The sequence below is a fragment of the Rutidosis leptorrhynchoides genome, chromosome 4 (assembly GCF_046630445.1).
Source record: "Rutidosis leptorrhynchoides isolate AG116_Rl617_1_P2 chromosome 4, CSIRO_AGI_Rlap_v1, whole genome shotgun sequence".
Lineage (NCBI taxonomy): Eukaryota > Viridiplantae > Streptophyta > Magnoliopsida > Asterales > Asteraceae > Rutidosis > Rutidosis leptorrhynchoides.
In genome coordinates, this window is record NC_092336.1 from 451236566 (window position 1) to 451252279 (window position 15714).

The following is a 15714-nucleotide window of genomic DNA, read 5'->3' on the forward strand; positions in this document are numbered from 1 at the left end:
AAACGGTTTGAAACCCGAATTAAAAACACCCGCGTATATACCTTATTATTATTAAACTTAAATTGTAAATTATAATTTATAAATATAATTGAACACAGAAGAAAGAAAAGAAAGAAAACTGTGCCTAATCTCGTCGAGCAAACTGGCGTATTTATAGTACTTTTCCATTTACTGTAGCTCATGCGATCGCATGGCCGCCTGATCCGCTTTTGTTTGCTAATTCGTCGACATCAAATAGTGTACTGTAGCAAATAGTGTTTAATGCAGCAAATAGTATTTTACTGTAGCAAATAGTGTTCACTGTAGTAAATAGTGTCACTGTAGCAAATAGTGTTTTACATCAAAGTCGTTTTCACTGTAGCTACTGTAGCAAAGTCGTTTTCACTGTATCAAATAGTGTTTTACTGTAGCAAAGTCGTTTTTCACTGTAGCAAATAGTGTTCACTGTTTTACCGTAGCAAAGTCATTTTCACTGTAGCTACTGTAGCAAAGTCGTTTCACTGTAGCAAATAGTGTTTTACTGTAGCAAAGTCGTTTTTACTGTAGCAAATAGTGTTCACTGTTTTTACCGTAGCAAAGTCGTTTTCACTGTAGATACTGCAGCAAGTCGTTTCACTGTAGCAAATAGTGTTTTGCTGTAGCAAAGTCGTTTTCACTGTAGCAAATAGTGTTTACTGTAGCAAAGTCGTTTTCACTGTAGCAAATAGTGTTCACTGTAGCTACTGTAGCAAAGTCGTTTTCACTGTAGCAAATAGTATTTTACTTGTACATCTTATTATATATATATATATATATATATATATATATATATATATATACCGGTTTACATAATATTAAATAACATAGAGAATTGGTTTAAATAAGTCGAAATTTTTCGGGTCATCACATCTTTGATGTAGGCCCAAGCAATGATCTTTCCTTTAGCACGCAAACTCTCACAGTGCTCAATAAACTTCAAAAATTGAGGCTCCACCTCAGGTTTCATCACATACTTACGAATTCTCATTGATATCTTTCATTCCTCCTCCAGTACTTCTATCTTTTCTTGATTAATTTTTACCGGCAAAAACCCTTCCGGCAACACACTCTCCTGTTCTTTCTCCTTGCACTTTCTATTCAAAAGCTCATCGTTCATTTGAAAATAATCAGCAAAAGTTGAAAGATCATCATCAGCAAAACCTTCATAACGAGGATACGGCTCTGTCGGCTCATCCTCAATTATAACCTCATCAAAACTGTTATCACTTTCATCAACAGCATCAGAATCACTTAAATCCTCATCAAACTTATGTGCCTCTGAAGTCGAGGCTTCTGTCGAGGCTTTTGATGCAGCGTCAGCAGATTCCTTAGCTTCTCGCTCTAGACGCTCCATCAATTCCTGTTCAGTCGTGGTTAGATCCGGAGGGATCTCCCCTTCTTCTAAATCATCATAAACTTTAGAGTGATTAAGGCGATCCTGCATAGCTAAAAACTCAGACACAATTATAACTTGAAGTGGAGTTACGTATAGTGGGTTATCCTCAGTATAGCCCTTAGCAACTTCAAGTACCAAATCCTCCTCATGATCATTATCAGATGTGCCAAAAGGATTGGAAGATTTGTGCGGTTATTTTGTACTTATCACATTGTATTTTTTGGGTTCGCAGAGGAAACCTCTCCAGTGACAACCAAAATGGGTCCCCACTAACGAGTAAAATCCCCGAGCGACGAGACCCGTAACCGGGTGAATTGCGCACATTGACACCCCCTCTAGTCAACCGTCCAATTAATTCGATCATGGGCGTTACCAAGATTCGAACATGGGTCTCCTGCTTCATCCTGAACTCAGTGGCCACTGGGTTATGCCTGAGTGGTTAGTTATCACATTGTATACAACACTTGTTGGTATTAATTAACTTATACCAAATATAACAAAGCTTTGAAAGAAACTACTAATGTTGATGGTAAATGACAAAACTAAGGATGTATGACAATTTTCATGATTATGATTATGAAAATAATCTAATTTTGATATGATTCTATACCTAAGCTTAGGTTCATGACAACCGTATATTAACTTTTCCTCCTTAATATATGAATATGAAAACGTATATGCATTTACATTTACATTGAATAATATGATTATGATTATATGAACAACCACCCTAGTATGTTTTTGATTATTTCTACAAATTCATATTGTAGTTTACATCGACCTTTTTCTTATTAAGATACAGAATGCTGCAAATTCCGTTTCACATAATACATACTTTTATCCTATGTTTTGTTGCAGGCTGTAGCTCCCTTATTTTCACTTGTTGCCCCCAAATCCCAATTCAAAGGTGCCAACAAAAGGGGTATTCCAGTCTCAAGAGACCCGGCTGCTCTCATAGCCAAATACACCGACCCGTTAGTATACACCGGGCCCATGAGAATCCGAACGGGCCATGAAATTCTTCGTATCTCCTCACACTTGATGCGTAACTTCAAATCTGTGACCGTACCCTTCTTCATTCTCTATGGAAGTGCTGATAAAGTGACCGATCCACTTGCTTCTCAGGACTTGTACAATCAGGCTGCTTCAAAGTACAAGCACATAAAGCTCTATGAGGGGTTCTTGCACGATCTTCTCTTTGAACCCGAGCGTGAAGAAATCGGGCAAGATATTATCGATTGGATGGAGATGAAGCTAAGTGGCTATCATTATTAGGAATATTAAATATTAGGTAATGATTTTAGTGGTTTGTTGAAAGGATTTATATGTATTTATATGTCTATGGGTTTGAATTTGGATCCGATAACTACATAAAGTATATGTTGAGACGTAATGATTAATGTTTTTATAAAAGTCTACATAAAACCTTATATTGAGACGTATATTTCGCATACATATATAACGTAATTAATTTCATAAAGAGAACTAATATTTAAATTTGAATAATAATATAATAATAATTAATAATGAATGAGAGTGGATTTTTTTTCTCAAAAAACATGAAATAAATAAATAAGTAGATTTAATTTAATTAGTTATTAATTAGATTAATGACATCACCTTAAGGGCTTATATTTTTTTCTTTTTCTTTTTAATTTTTTCTTAACAAAAGAATTAATCTAATAATGACATCATTATTATAGAATTTTAATAGAAACTATAGATATGTCTATGGGTTTGAATTTGGATCCTTGGTGCTTGATAACTACATATAGTATATGTTGATTAGTCCCTGTTCTTTCAAAATTTGGGTCAATAAAAAATAAAAATTGCTGATGTGACTCCTAAACATATGGTAGAATTTTGAAAGCTACTGATAAAATCAGAGTAACAATTATATTAAGAGTTAATTACACCGATAGTCCCTGTGATCTTGGTTAAATTACGTCTCTAGTCCCTAACTCTTAAAAATTATATGCTACGTCCCTGTAGTTTTAAGTCCAAATGGAGGTGGTCCCTGTGGTCTTGGTTAAATTACGTCGCTAGTCCCTAACCCTTAATTATGTAATGAATTAACTATGCGCTGAATGAAAATGTGCAACAATAAACATTTCCTATAATTCGATGAACACAATGCTTTAGTGATAAGGGTTAACAAACCATCAAATAAAATCCCCAAAGACTGTAGAGTTTACTGTATCCAAAAAGAACTTGAAAAACTCTTCATAGTACACAATTAGACCATAAAGGTAGAGTTTTTAGACTATTCAAAACAAGATGCATATACGTTCAAAAAGGCCTCAGAAATCTCAAGGTGTCTCTTCATCGTAAACAATCTGACAATGTAGACAAAACTTTAATCCATCACAGGCCCCGGCCCCTAATGACAAATAATGCTTCCTATTTGTGTGTGTATTATTAATAATGCAATGTGTTTAAAAAAAACCCTCAGAACTTTATAGTTGTCTCTTTATTGTAAAAACAATCGGACAATGTAAGCAAAACTTTTATTCATCATGGATCACCGCCGTTTGGACTTAAAACCACAAGGACGGAGCATATAATTTTCAAGAGTTAGAGACTAGCGACGTAATTCAACTAAGATCACAGGGACCACCGCCGTTTGGACTCAAAACCACAGGGACGAAGTATATAATTTTTAAGAGTTAGGGACTAGCGACGTAATTTAACCAAGACCACAGGGACCATCGGTGTAATTAACTCTTATATTAATCAACAGAATATCAATCCAAAATCAAGAACAATTGTATTCAATCACAATTGAAATACAGATGAACACTCTCAATACTCACAATACGAACACCAAAGTGTCTATGCTAATCTTGAACAATGAATTCAAGATTTAAGAATCGAATACAGAAGAAAATATGAAACCCTAGAAGAATATGAATATGATGATGATAATATGAGAGTGATGAATTAAAATAAATAAAAAACGGGTATATATAAATTAAAGCTTCCAGCCTTGCAACTTGGTCCCCAAGTATAAAACTTCACACTTTTAGTCCCTCAACTTACATCCAAGCAGCATTAACCACCCCATAGAAAATGACAGCACAAATCTTCTTAAAACAAAATCTTCACAAGATGTGAATCTACAAAACACCAACACAATGAGATAAAATCCAAGCTATATGATCCATGCTAGATTATATTTTAACACCCTCCCTTAATCTAAGCATGGAACATGTTTACAAGTTTCAATTTATCACAAAAGAAATTGTGTTGTTTAATGCTTAACCCTTTTGTAAAGATATCTGCAATTTGATCATTTGTGTTAATGTCATAAATTTCAATGACTCCAGAAGTGCATTTGTTCCTTACAAGATGTAAGTCTATCTCAAAATGTTTTGACCTTTCATGAAAAACTGGATTGGCTGCAAGTTGAATTGCAGACCTATTGTCACAAAATAATCTAACAGGTAACAAATTTTTAACATTAAGATCAGTTAGAACATTAATAATCCACAAAATTTCTGCAGTTGCAGATGCCATAGCTCTCTATTCAGATTCTGTAGAAGATCTGGATACAGTAGCTTGTTTTTTACTTTTCCAAGAAATTAAGGAATCAGAAAAATAAATAGCAAAACCTGTAACAGATTTCCTATCAGTAATGCACTTACCCCAGTCAGCATCTACATAAGCTGATAATGATAAATCATCTGATCTTGAAAGAAGAACACCCTTACTGAAATGTCCCGTTCTTATTGATTAAAAACGTTCCATATTAATTGATTTCGTTGCGAGGTTTTGACCTCTATATGAGACGTTTTTCAAAGACTGCATTCATTTTAAAACAAACCATAACCTTTATTTCATCAATAAAGGTTTAAAAAGCTTTACGTAGATTATCAAATAATGATAATCTAAAATATCCTGTTTACACACGACCATTACATAATGGTTTACAATACAAATATGTTACAACAAAATAAGTTTCTTGAATGCAGTTTTTACACAATATCATACAAGCATGGACTCCAAATCTCGTCCTTATTTAAGTATGCGACAGCGAAAGCTCTTAATAATCACCTGAGAATAAACATGCTTAAAACGTCAACAAAAATGTTGGTGAGTTATAGGTTTAACCTATATATATCAAATCATAATAATAGACCACAAGATTTCATATTTCAATACACATCCCATACATAGAGATAAAAATCATTCATATGGTGAACACCTGGTAACCGACATTAACAAGATGCATATATAAGAATATCCCCATCATTCCGGGACACCCTTCGGATATGATATAAATTTCGAAGTACTAAAGCATCCGGTACTTTGGATGGGGTTTGTTAGGCCCAATAGATCTATCTTTAGGATTCGCGTCAATTAGGGTGTCTGTTCCCTAATTCTTAGATTACCAGACTTAATAAAAAGGGGCATATTCGATTTCGATAATTCAACCATAGAATGTAGTTTCACGTACTTGTATCTATTTTGTAAATCATTTATAAAACCTGCATGTATTCTCATCCCAAAAATATTAGATTTTAAAAGTGGGACTATAACTCACTTTCACAGATTTTTACTTCGTCGGGAAGTAAGACTTGGCCACTGGTTGATTCACGAACCTATAACAATATATACATATATATCAAAGTATGTTCAAAATATATTTACAACACTTTTAATATATTTTGATGTTTTAAGTTTATTAAGTCGGCTGTCCTCGTTAGTAACCTACAACTAGTTGTCCACAGTTAGATGTACAGAAATAAATCGATAAATATTATCTTGAATCAATCCACGACCCAGTGTATACGTATCTCAGTATTGATCACAACTCAAACTATATATATTTTGGAATCAACCTCAACCCTGTATAGCTAACTCCAACATTCACATATAGAGTGTCTATGGTTGTTCCGAAATATATATAGATGTGTCGACATGATAGGTCGAAACATTGTATACGTGTCTATGGTATCTCAAGATTACATAATATACAATACAAGTTGATTAAGTTATGGTTGGAATAGATTTGTTACCAATTTTCACGTAGCTAAAATGAGAAAAATTATCCAATCTTGTTTTACCCATAACTTCTTCATTTTAAATCCGTTTTGAGTGAATCAAATTGCTATGGTTTCATATTGAACTCTATTTTATGAATCTAAACAGAAAAAGTATAGGTTTATAGTCGGAAAAATAAGTTACAAGTTGTTTTTGTAAAGGTAGTCATTTCAGTCGAAAGAACGACGTCTAGATGACCATTTTAGAAAACATACTTCCACTTTGAGTTTAACCATAATTTTTGGATATAGTTTCATGTTCATAATAAAACTCATTTTCTCAGAATAACAACTTTTAAATCAAAGTTTATCATAGTTTTTAATTAACTAACTCAAAACAGCCCGCGGTGTTACTACGACGGCGTAAATCCGGTTTTACGGTGTTTTTCGTGTTTCCAGGTTTTAAATCATTAAGTTAGCATATCATATAGATATAGAACATGTGTTTAGTTAATTTTAAAAGTCAAGTTAGAAGGATTAACTTTTGTTTGCGAACAAGTTTAGAATTAACTAAACTATGTTCTAGTGATTACAAGTTTAAACCTTCGAATAAGATAGCTTTATATGTATGAATCGAATGATGTTATGAACATCATTACTACCTTAAGTTCCTTGGATAAACCTACTGAAAAATAGAAAAATGGATCTAGCTTCAACGTATCCTTGGATGGCTCGAAGTTCTTGAAGCAGAATCATGACACGAAAACAAGTTCAAGTAAGATCATCACTTGAAATAAGATTGTTATAGTTATAGAAATTGAACCAAAGTTTGAATATGATTATTACCTTGTATTAGAATGATAACCTACTGTAAGAAACAAAGATTTCTTGAGGTTGGATGATCACCTTACAAGATTGGAAGTGAGCTAGCAAACTTGAAAGTATTCTTGATTTTATGTAACTAGAACTTGTAGAATTTATGAAGAACACTTAGAACTTGAAGATAGAACTTGAGAGAGATCAATTAGATGAAGAAAATTAAAGAATGAAAGTGTTTGTAGGTGTTTTTGGTTGTTGGTGTATGGATTAGATATAAAGGATATGTAATTTTGTTTTCATGTAAATAAGTCATGAATGATTACTCATATTTTTGTAATTTTATGAGATATTTCATGCTAGTTGCCAAATGATGGTTCCCACATGTGTTAGGTGACTCACATGGGCTGCTAAGAGCTAATCATTGGAGTGTATATACCAATAGTACATACATATAAAAGTTGTGTATTGTACGAGTACGAATACGGGTGCATACGAGTAGAATTATTGATGAAACTGAACGAGGATGTAATTGTAAGCATTTTTGTTAAGTAGAAGTATTTTGATAAGTATATTGAAGTCTTTAAAAAGTGTATAAATACATATTAAAACACTACATGTATATACATTTTAACTGAGTCGTTAAGTCATCGTTAGTCGTTACATGTAAGTGTTGTTTTGAAACCTTTAGGTTAACGATCTTGTTAAATGTTGTTAACCCAATGTTTATAATATCAAATGAGATTTTAAATTATTATATTATCATGATATTATCATGTATGAATATCTCTTAATATGATATATATACATTAAATGTCTTTACAACGATAATCGTTACATATATGTCTCGTTTAAAAATCATTAAGTTAGTAGTCTTGTTTTTACATATGTAGTTCATTGTTAATATACTTAATGATATGTTTACTTATCATAGTATCATGTTAACTATATATATATATATCCATATATATGTCATCATATAGTTTTTACAAGTTTTAACGTTCGTGAATCACCGGTCAACTTGGGTGGTCAATTGTCTATATGAAACATAATTCAATTAATCAAGTCTTAACAAGTTTGATTGCTTAACATGTTAGAAACATTTAATCATGTAAATATCAATCTCAATTAATATATATAAACATGGAAAAGTTCGGGTCACTACAGTACCTACCCGTTAAATAAATTTCGTCCCGAAATTTTAAGCTGTTGAAGGTGTTGAAGAATCTTCTGGAAATAGATGCGGGTATTTCTTCTTCATCTGATCTTCACGCTCCCATTTGAACTCGGGTCCTCTACGAGCATTCCATCGAACCTTAACAATTGGTATCTTATTTTGCTTAAGTCTTTTAACCTCACGATCCATTATTTCGACAGGTTCTTCGATGAATTGGAGTTTTTCGTTGATTTGGATTTCATCTAATGAAATAGTGAGATCTTCTTTAGCAAAACATTTCTTCAAATTCGAGAGGTGGAAAGTGTTATGTACAGCTGCGAGTTGTTGAGGTAACTCAAGTCGGTAAGCTACTGGTCCGACACGATCAATAATCTTGAATGGTCCAATATACCTTGGATTTAATTTCCCTCGTTTACCAAATCGAACAACGCCTTTCCAAGGTGCAACTTTAAGCATGACCATCTCTCCAATTTCAAATTCTATATCTTTTCTTTTAATGTCAGCGTAGCTCTTTTGTCGACTTTGGGCGGTTTTCAACCGTTGTTGAATTTGGATGATCTTCTCGGTAGTTTCTTGTATAATCTCCGGACCCGTAATCTGTCTATCCCCCACTTCACTCCAACAAATCGGAGACCTGCACTTTCTACCATAAAGTGCTTCAAACGGCGCCATCTCAATGCTTGAATGGTAGCTGTTGTTGTAGGAAAATTCTGCTAACGGTAGATGTCGATCCCAACTGTTTCCGAAATCAATAACACATGCTCGTAGCATGTCTTCAAGCGTTTGTATCGTCCTTTCGCTCTGCCCATCAGTTTGTGGATGATAGGTAGTACTCATGTCTAGACGAGTTCCTAATGCTTGCTGTAATGTCTGCCAGAATCTTGAAATAAATCTGCCATCCCTATCAGAGATAATAGAGATTGGTATTCCATGTCTGGAGATGACTTCCTTCAAATACAGTCGTGCTAACTTCTCCATCTTGTCATCTTCTCTTATTGGCAGGAAGTGTGCTGATTTGGTGAGACGATCAACTATTACCCAAATAGTATCAAAACCACTTGCAGTCCTTGGCAATTTAGTGATGAAATCCATGGTAATGTTTTCCCATTTCCATTCCGGGATTTCGGGTTGTTGAAGTAGACCTGATGGTTTTTGATGCTCAGCTTTGACCTTAGAACACGTCAAACATTCTCCTACGTATTTAGCAACATCGACTTTCATACCCGGCCACCAAAAATGTTTCTTGCGATCCTTGTACATCTTCCCCGTTCCAGGATGTATTGAGTATCTAGTTTTATGAGCTTCTCTAAGTACCATTTCTCTCATATCTCCAAATTTTGGTACCCAAATCCTTTCAGCCCTATACCGGGTTCCATCTTCCCGAATATTAAGATGCTTCTCCGATCCTTTGGGTATTTCATCCTTTAAATTTCCCTCTTTTAAAACTCCTTGTTGCGCCTCCTTTATTTGAGTAGTAAGGTTATTATGAATCATTATATTCATAGATTTTACTCGAATGGGTTCTCTGTCCTTCCTGCTCAAGGCATCGGCTACCACATTTGCCTTCCCCGGGTGGTAACGAATCTCAAAGTCGTAATCATTCAATAATTCAATCCACCTACGCTGCCTCATATTCAGTTGTTTCTGACTAAATATGTGTTGAAGACTTTTGTGGTCGGTATATATAATACTTTTGACCCCATATAAGTAGTGCCTCCAAGTCTTTAATGCAAAAACAACCGCGCCTAATTCCAAATCATGTGTTGTATAATTTTGTTCGTGAATCTTCAATTGTCTAGACGCATAAGCAATCACCTTCGTTCGTTGCATTAATACACAACCGAGACCTTGCTTTGATGCGTCACAATAAATCACAAAATCATCATTCCCTTCAGGCAATGACAATATAGGTGTCGTAGTTAGCTTTTTCTTCAATAACTGAAACGATTTCTCTTGTTCATCATTCCATTCAAATTTCTTCCCTTTATGCGTTAATGCAGTCAAGGGTTTTGCTATTCTGGAAAAGTCTTGGATGAACCTTCTGTAGTAACCAGCTAGTCCTAAAAATTGGCGTATGTGTTTCGGAGTTTTCGGGGTTTCCCACTTTTCAACAGTTTCTATCTTTGCCGGATCCACCTTAATACCTTCTTTGTTCACTATGTGACCGAGGAATTGAACTTCTTCCAACCAAAATGCACACTTTGAAAACTTAGCGTACAATTCTTCCTTCCTCAATACTTCTAACACCTTTCTCAAATGTTCACCGTGTTCTTGGTCATTCTTTGAGTAAATAAGTATGTCATCAATGAAAACAATGACAAACTTGTCAAGGTATGGTCCACACACTCGGTTCATAAGGTCCATGAACACAGCTGGTGCATTAGTTAAACCAAACGGCATGACCATAAACTCGTAATGACCGTAACGTGTTCTGAAAGCAGTCTTTGGAATATCATCTTCTTTCACCCGCATTTGATGATACCTGAAACGTAAGTCAATCTTTGAATAAACAGATGAGCCTTGTAGTTGATCAAATAAGTCATCGATTCTCGGTAGTGGGTAGCGGTTCTTGATGGTAAGTTTGTTCAACTCTCGGTAGTCGATACACAACCTGAAAGTACCATCTTTCTTCTTGACAAACAAAACAGGAGCTCCCCACGGTGATGTGCTTGGTCGAATGAAACCACGCTCTAAAAGTTCTTGTAATTGGCTTTACAGTTCTTTCATCTCGCTGGGTGCGAGTCTGTAAGGAGCACGAGCTATTGGTGCAGCTCCTGGTACAAGATCTATTTGAAATTCAACGGATCGATGTGGGGGTAATCCCGGTAATTCTTTCGGAAATACATCGGGAAATTCTTTTGCAATGGGAACATCATTGATGCTCTTTTCTTCAGTTTGTACTTTCTCGACGTGTGCTAGAACAGCATAGCAACCTTTTCTTATTAGTTTTTGTGCCTTCAAATTACTAATAAGATGTAGCTTCGTGTTGCCCTTTTCTCCGTACACCATTAAGGGTTTTCCTTTTTCTCGTATAATGCGAATTGCATTTTTGTAACAAACGATCTCTGCTTTCACTTCTTTCAACCAGTCCATACCGATTATCACATCAAAACTCCCTAACTCTACTGGTATCAAATCAATCTTAAATATTTCGCTAACCAGTTTAATTTCTCGATTCCGACATATATTATCTGCTGAAATTAATTTACCATTTGCTAATTCGAGTAAAAATTTACTATCCAAAGGCGTCAATGGACAACTTAATTTAGCACAAAAATCTCTACTCATATAGCTTCTATCCGCACCCTAATCAAATAAAACGTAAGCAGATTTATTGTCAATAAGAAACGTACCCGTAACAAGCTCCGGGTCTTCCTGTGCCTCTGCCGCATTAATATTGAAAACTCTTCCGCGGCCTTGTCCATTCGTGTTCTCCTGGTTCGGGAAATTTCTAATAATGTGGCCCGGTTTTCCATATTTATAACAAACTACATTGGCATAACTTGCTCCGACACTACTTGCTCCGCCATTACTCGTTCCGACACCATTTGTTCCTTTCGTTCTATTAACCCCTGGTCCGTAGACCTCACACTTCACCGCGCTATGACCATTTCTTTTACACCTGTTGCAAAATTTGGTGCAGAACCCCGAGTGATACTTTTCACACCTTTGGCATAGCTGCTTCTGATTGTTGTTGTTGTTGTTGCGGTTATTATTGTTGTTGGGATGATTATTGTAGTTGCTGTTGTTATTGTTGTTGTTGTTGTTGGGCCGTTTGTTGTAGTTGCGATTGATGCTGCGATTGTTGGGATAATTGTTGCGATTATTGTTGTAATTACTGTTGTTGTTGTATTGGTGATTCTTATCACCGTTTTCCTCCCACTTTCTTTTGACTTGCTTCACATTGGCCTCTTCAGCAGTCTGTTCTTTAATTCTTTCTTCAATCTGGTTCACTAGTTTGTGAGCCATTCTACATGCTTGTTGTATGGAGGCGGGCTCGTGTGAACTTATATCTTCTTGGATTCTTTCCGGTAATCCTTTCACAAACGCGTCGATCTTCTCTTCCTCATCTTCGAATGCTCCCGGACACAATAGGCACAATTCTGTGAATCGTCTTTCGTACGTGGTAATATCAAATCCTTGGGTTCGTAACCCTCTAAGTTCTGTCTTGAGCTTATTGACCTCGGTTCTGGGACGGTACTTCTCGTTCATCAAGTGCTTGAATGCTGACCACGGTAGTGCGTACGCATCGTCTTGTCCCACTTGCTCTAGATAGGTATTCCACCATGTTAACGCAGAACCTGTGAAGGTATGCGTAGCGTACTTCACTTTGTCCTCTTCAGTACACTTACTTATGGCAAACACCGATTCGACCTTCTCGGTCCACCGTTTCAATCCGATCGGTCCTTCGGTTCCATCAAATTCTAAAGGTTTGCAGGCAGTGAATTCTTTGTAGGTGCATCCTACACGATTTCCTGTACTGCTAGATCCAAGGTTATTGTTGGTATGTAGCGCAGCCTGTACTGCGGCTATGTTTGAAGCTAGAAAAGTACGGAATTCCTCTTCATTCATATTCACGGTGTGTCGAGTAGTCGGTGCTATTTCCTTCAAAATAGTCAAATGGAACAAGTTAATCATACAGAATATTAAGAGTAGTTAATAGTATTTCGTAGCATAATATGAACTTATTTATAAAAGCTTTTTCTTCATATTAGCATTTTATAAGTTTAAATTCGGGTAGTACCTACCCGTTAAGTTCATACTTAGTAGCTAATATACAATTTAACTACTACAATTCTATATGAAAAACTGATTATAATAATATTTCGCGTTCAAACTTTTACCCAATATTTTACAAACTTACAATACCGCTTATTTTACATATAGCATGAAATATAGCACACAATAAATTTGATACAAGATGGTTGTGAAGATAATTCTAGCTAGTACACAAGTCGTTCAGCAAAGGCAATAAAGACACGTAATTCATACGTCCAGAAACAAGTCATGCATTCTGGTTTTACTAGGATTACTTCCCATCCTTGGTCTTGTGGAACATAACCATTATGGCCGTTGATAAGACAACGTGTTGTAACGTCGTCAAACGGACGAGGGTTACGTAATGTCCAACAGTCCCGTAACAATATAAAAACCTCATTTCTTACCCCAATTACCGACTCCGTCACTTGTGGGAATGTTTTGTTTAATAGTTGTAGCCCGATGTTCTCGTTCTCACTTTGGTGAGAAGCGAACATTACTAATTCGTAAGTATAACATGCTTCTTTATGTTGCATGTTAGCCGCTTTTTCTAAATCACGAAGTCCAATATTCGGATATATTGAGTCAAAATAATTTCTTAACCCATTGCGTAAAATAGCATTTGGGTTCCCCGCAATATATGCGTCAAAGTAAACACATCGTAACTTATGGATTTCCCAATGTGATATCCCCCATCTTTCGAACGAAAGCCTTTTATAAACCAAGGCATTCTTGGAACGTTCTTCGAATGTCTTACAAACTGATCTCGCCTTAAATAGTTGTGCCGAAGAATTCTGACCGACTCTAGACAAGATTTCATCAATCATGTCTCCGGGTAGGTCTCTTAAAATATTGGGTTGCCTATCCATTTTGTGTTTTTATACTGTAAAATAGACAAGAGTTAGATTCATAAAAAAAATACTTATTAATACAAGCAATTTTTACATATATCATAAAGCATAAGCACACTATATTACATATATTACACCACACGAATACAACTATCTTATTCCGACTCGCTTGTTTCTTCTTCTTCGATTTTGGTTCGTTTTGCCAAGTTTCTAGGGATATATGATGTTCCCCTAATACGAGCCATAATTTTCCACATTGGTTTAGAAAAACCTGGTGGTTTAGAGGTTCCCGGGTCATTGTTACAACCTAAGGACTTCGGGGGTTGACGATACATATAAAGTTCATCGGGGTTGGAATTAGATTTCTCTATTTTTATGCCCTTTCCCTTATTATTTTCTTTTGCTTTTTTAAATTCAGTTGGGGTAATTTCTATAACATCGTCGGAATTCTCGTCGGAATCCGATTCATCGGAGAATTGGTAATCCTCCCAATATTTTGCTTCCTTGGCGGAAACACCATTGACCATAATTAACCTTGGTCGGTTGGTTGAGGATTTTCTTTTACTTAACCGTTTTATTATTTCCCCCACCGGTTCTATTTCTTCATCCGGTTCCGATTCTTCTTCCGGTTCCGATTCTTCTTCCGGTTCCGACTCTTCTTCTGGTTCCTCTTTGGGAACTTGTGAATCAGTCCACGAATCATTTCAATTTATATTCGACTCTTCATTATTATTAGGTGAGTCAATGAGACTTGTTCTAGAGGTAGACATCTATCACATAATATCAAACGCGTTAAGAGATTAATATATCACATAATATTCACATGTTAAAAATATATAGTTTCCAACAAAATTTGTTAAGCAATCATTTTTCAAGTAAACACGGTCGAAGTCCAGACTCACTAATGCATCCTAACAAACTCGATAAGACACACTAATGCAAAATTCTGGATCTCTAAGACCAACGCTCTGATACCAACTGAAATGTCCCGTTCTTATTGATTAAAAACGTTCCATATTAATTGATTTCGTTGCGAGGTTTTGACCTCTATATGAGACGTTTTTCAAAGACTGCATTCATTTTAAAACAAACCATAACCTTTATTTCATCAATAAAGGTTTAAAAAGCTTTACGTTGATTATCAAATAATGATAATCTAAAATATCATGTTTACACACGACCATTACATAATGGTTTACAATACAAATATGTTACAACAAAATAAGTTTCTTGAATGCAGTTTTTACACAATATCATACAAGCATGGACTCCAAATCTCGTCCTTATTTAAGTATGCGACAGCGGAAGCTCTTAATAATCACCTGAGAATAAACATGCTTAAAACGTCAACAAAAATGTTGGTGAGTTATAGGTTTAACCTATATATATCAAATCATAATAATAGACCACAAGATTTCATATTTCAATACACATCCCATACATAGAGATAAAAATCATTCATATGGTGAACACCTGGTAACCGACATTAACAAGATGCATATATAAGAATATCCCCATCATTCCGGGACACCCTTCGGATATGATATAAATTTCGAAGTACTAAAGCATCCGGTACTTTGGATGGGGTTTGTTAGGCCCAATAGATCTATCTTTAGGATTCGCGTCAATTAGGGTGTCTGTTCCCTAATTCTTAAATTACCAGACTTAATAAAAATGGGCATATTCGATTTTGATAATTCAACCATAGAATGTAGT

General features: G+C 35.3%; 1 protein-coding gene across 1 annotated transcript; it reads left to right on the plus strand.

The window, feature by feature from the left end:
• Nucleotides 1-1799: 1799 nt before the first annotated feature.
• Nucleotides 1800-2689, plus strand: LOC139842178 (caffeoylshikimate esterase-like). Its single transcript, XM_071832349.1, has 2 exons — nucleotides 1800-1880; nucleotides 2273-2689. The coding sequence occupies exons 1-2, from the start codon at nucleotides 1800-1802 to the stop codon at nucleotides 2687-2689; spliced, it is 498 nt and encodes a 165-aa protein (XP_071688450.1).
• Nucleotides 2690-15714: the final 13025 nt, after the last annotated feature.

What these genes read in the sequence shown, in the direction of transcription:
- LOC139842178 (XM_071832349.1), top strand. Translation starts at nt 1,800, where the DNA reads ATGGGTCTCCTGCTTCATCCTGAACTCAGTGGCCACTGGGTTATGCCT. An exon ending in TCACATTGTATACAACACTT is followed by an intron (nt 1,881 to 2,272) that starts GTTGGTATTAAT and finishes GTTTTGTTGCAG; the next exon opens with GCTGTAGCTCCCTTATTTTC.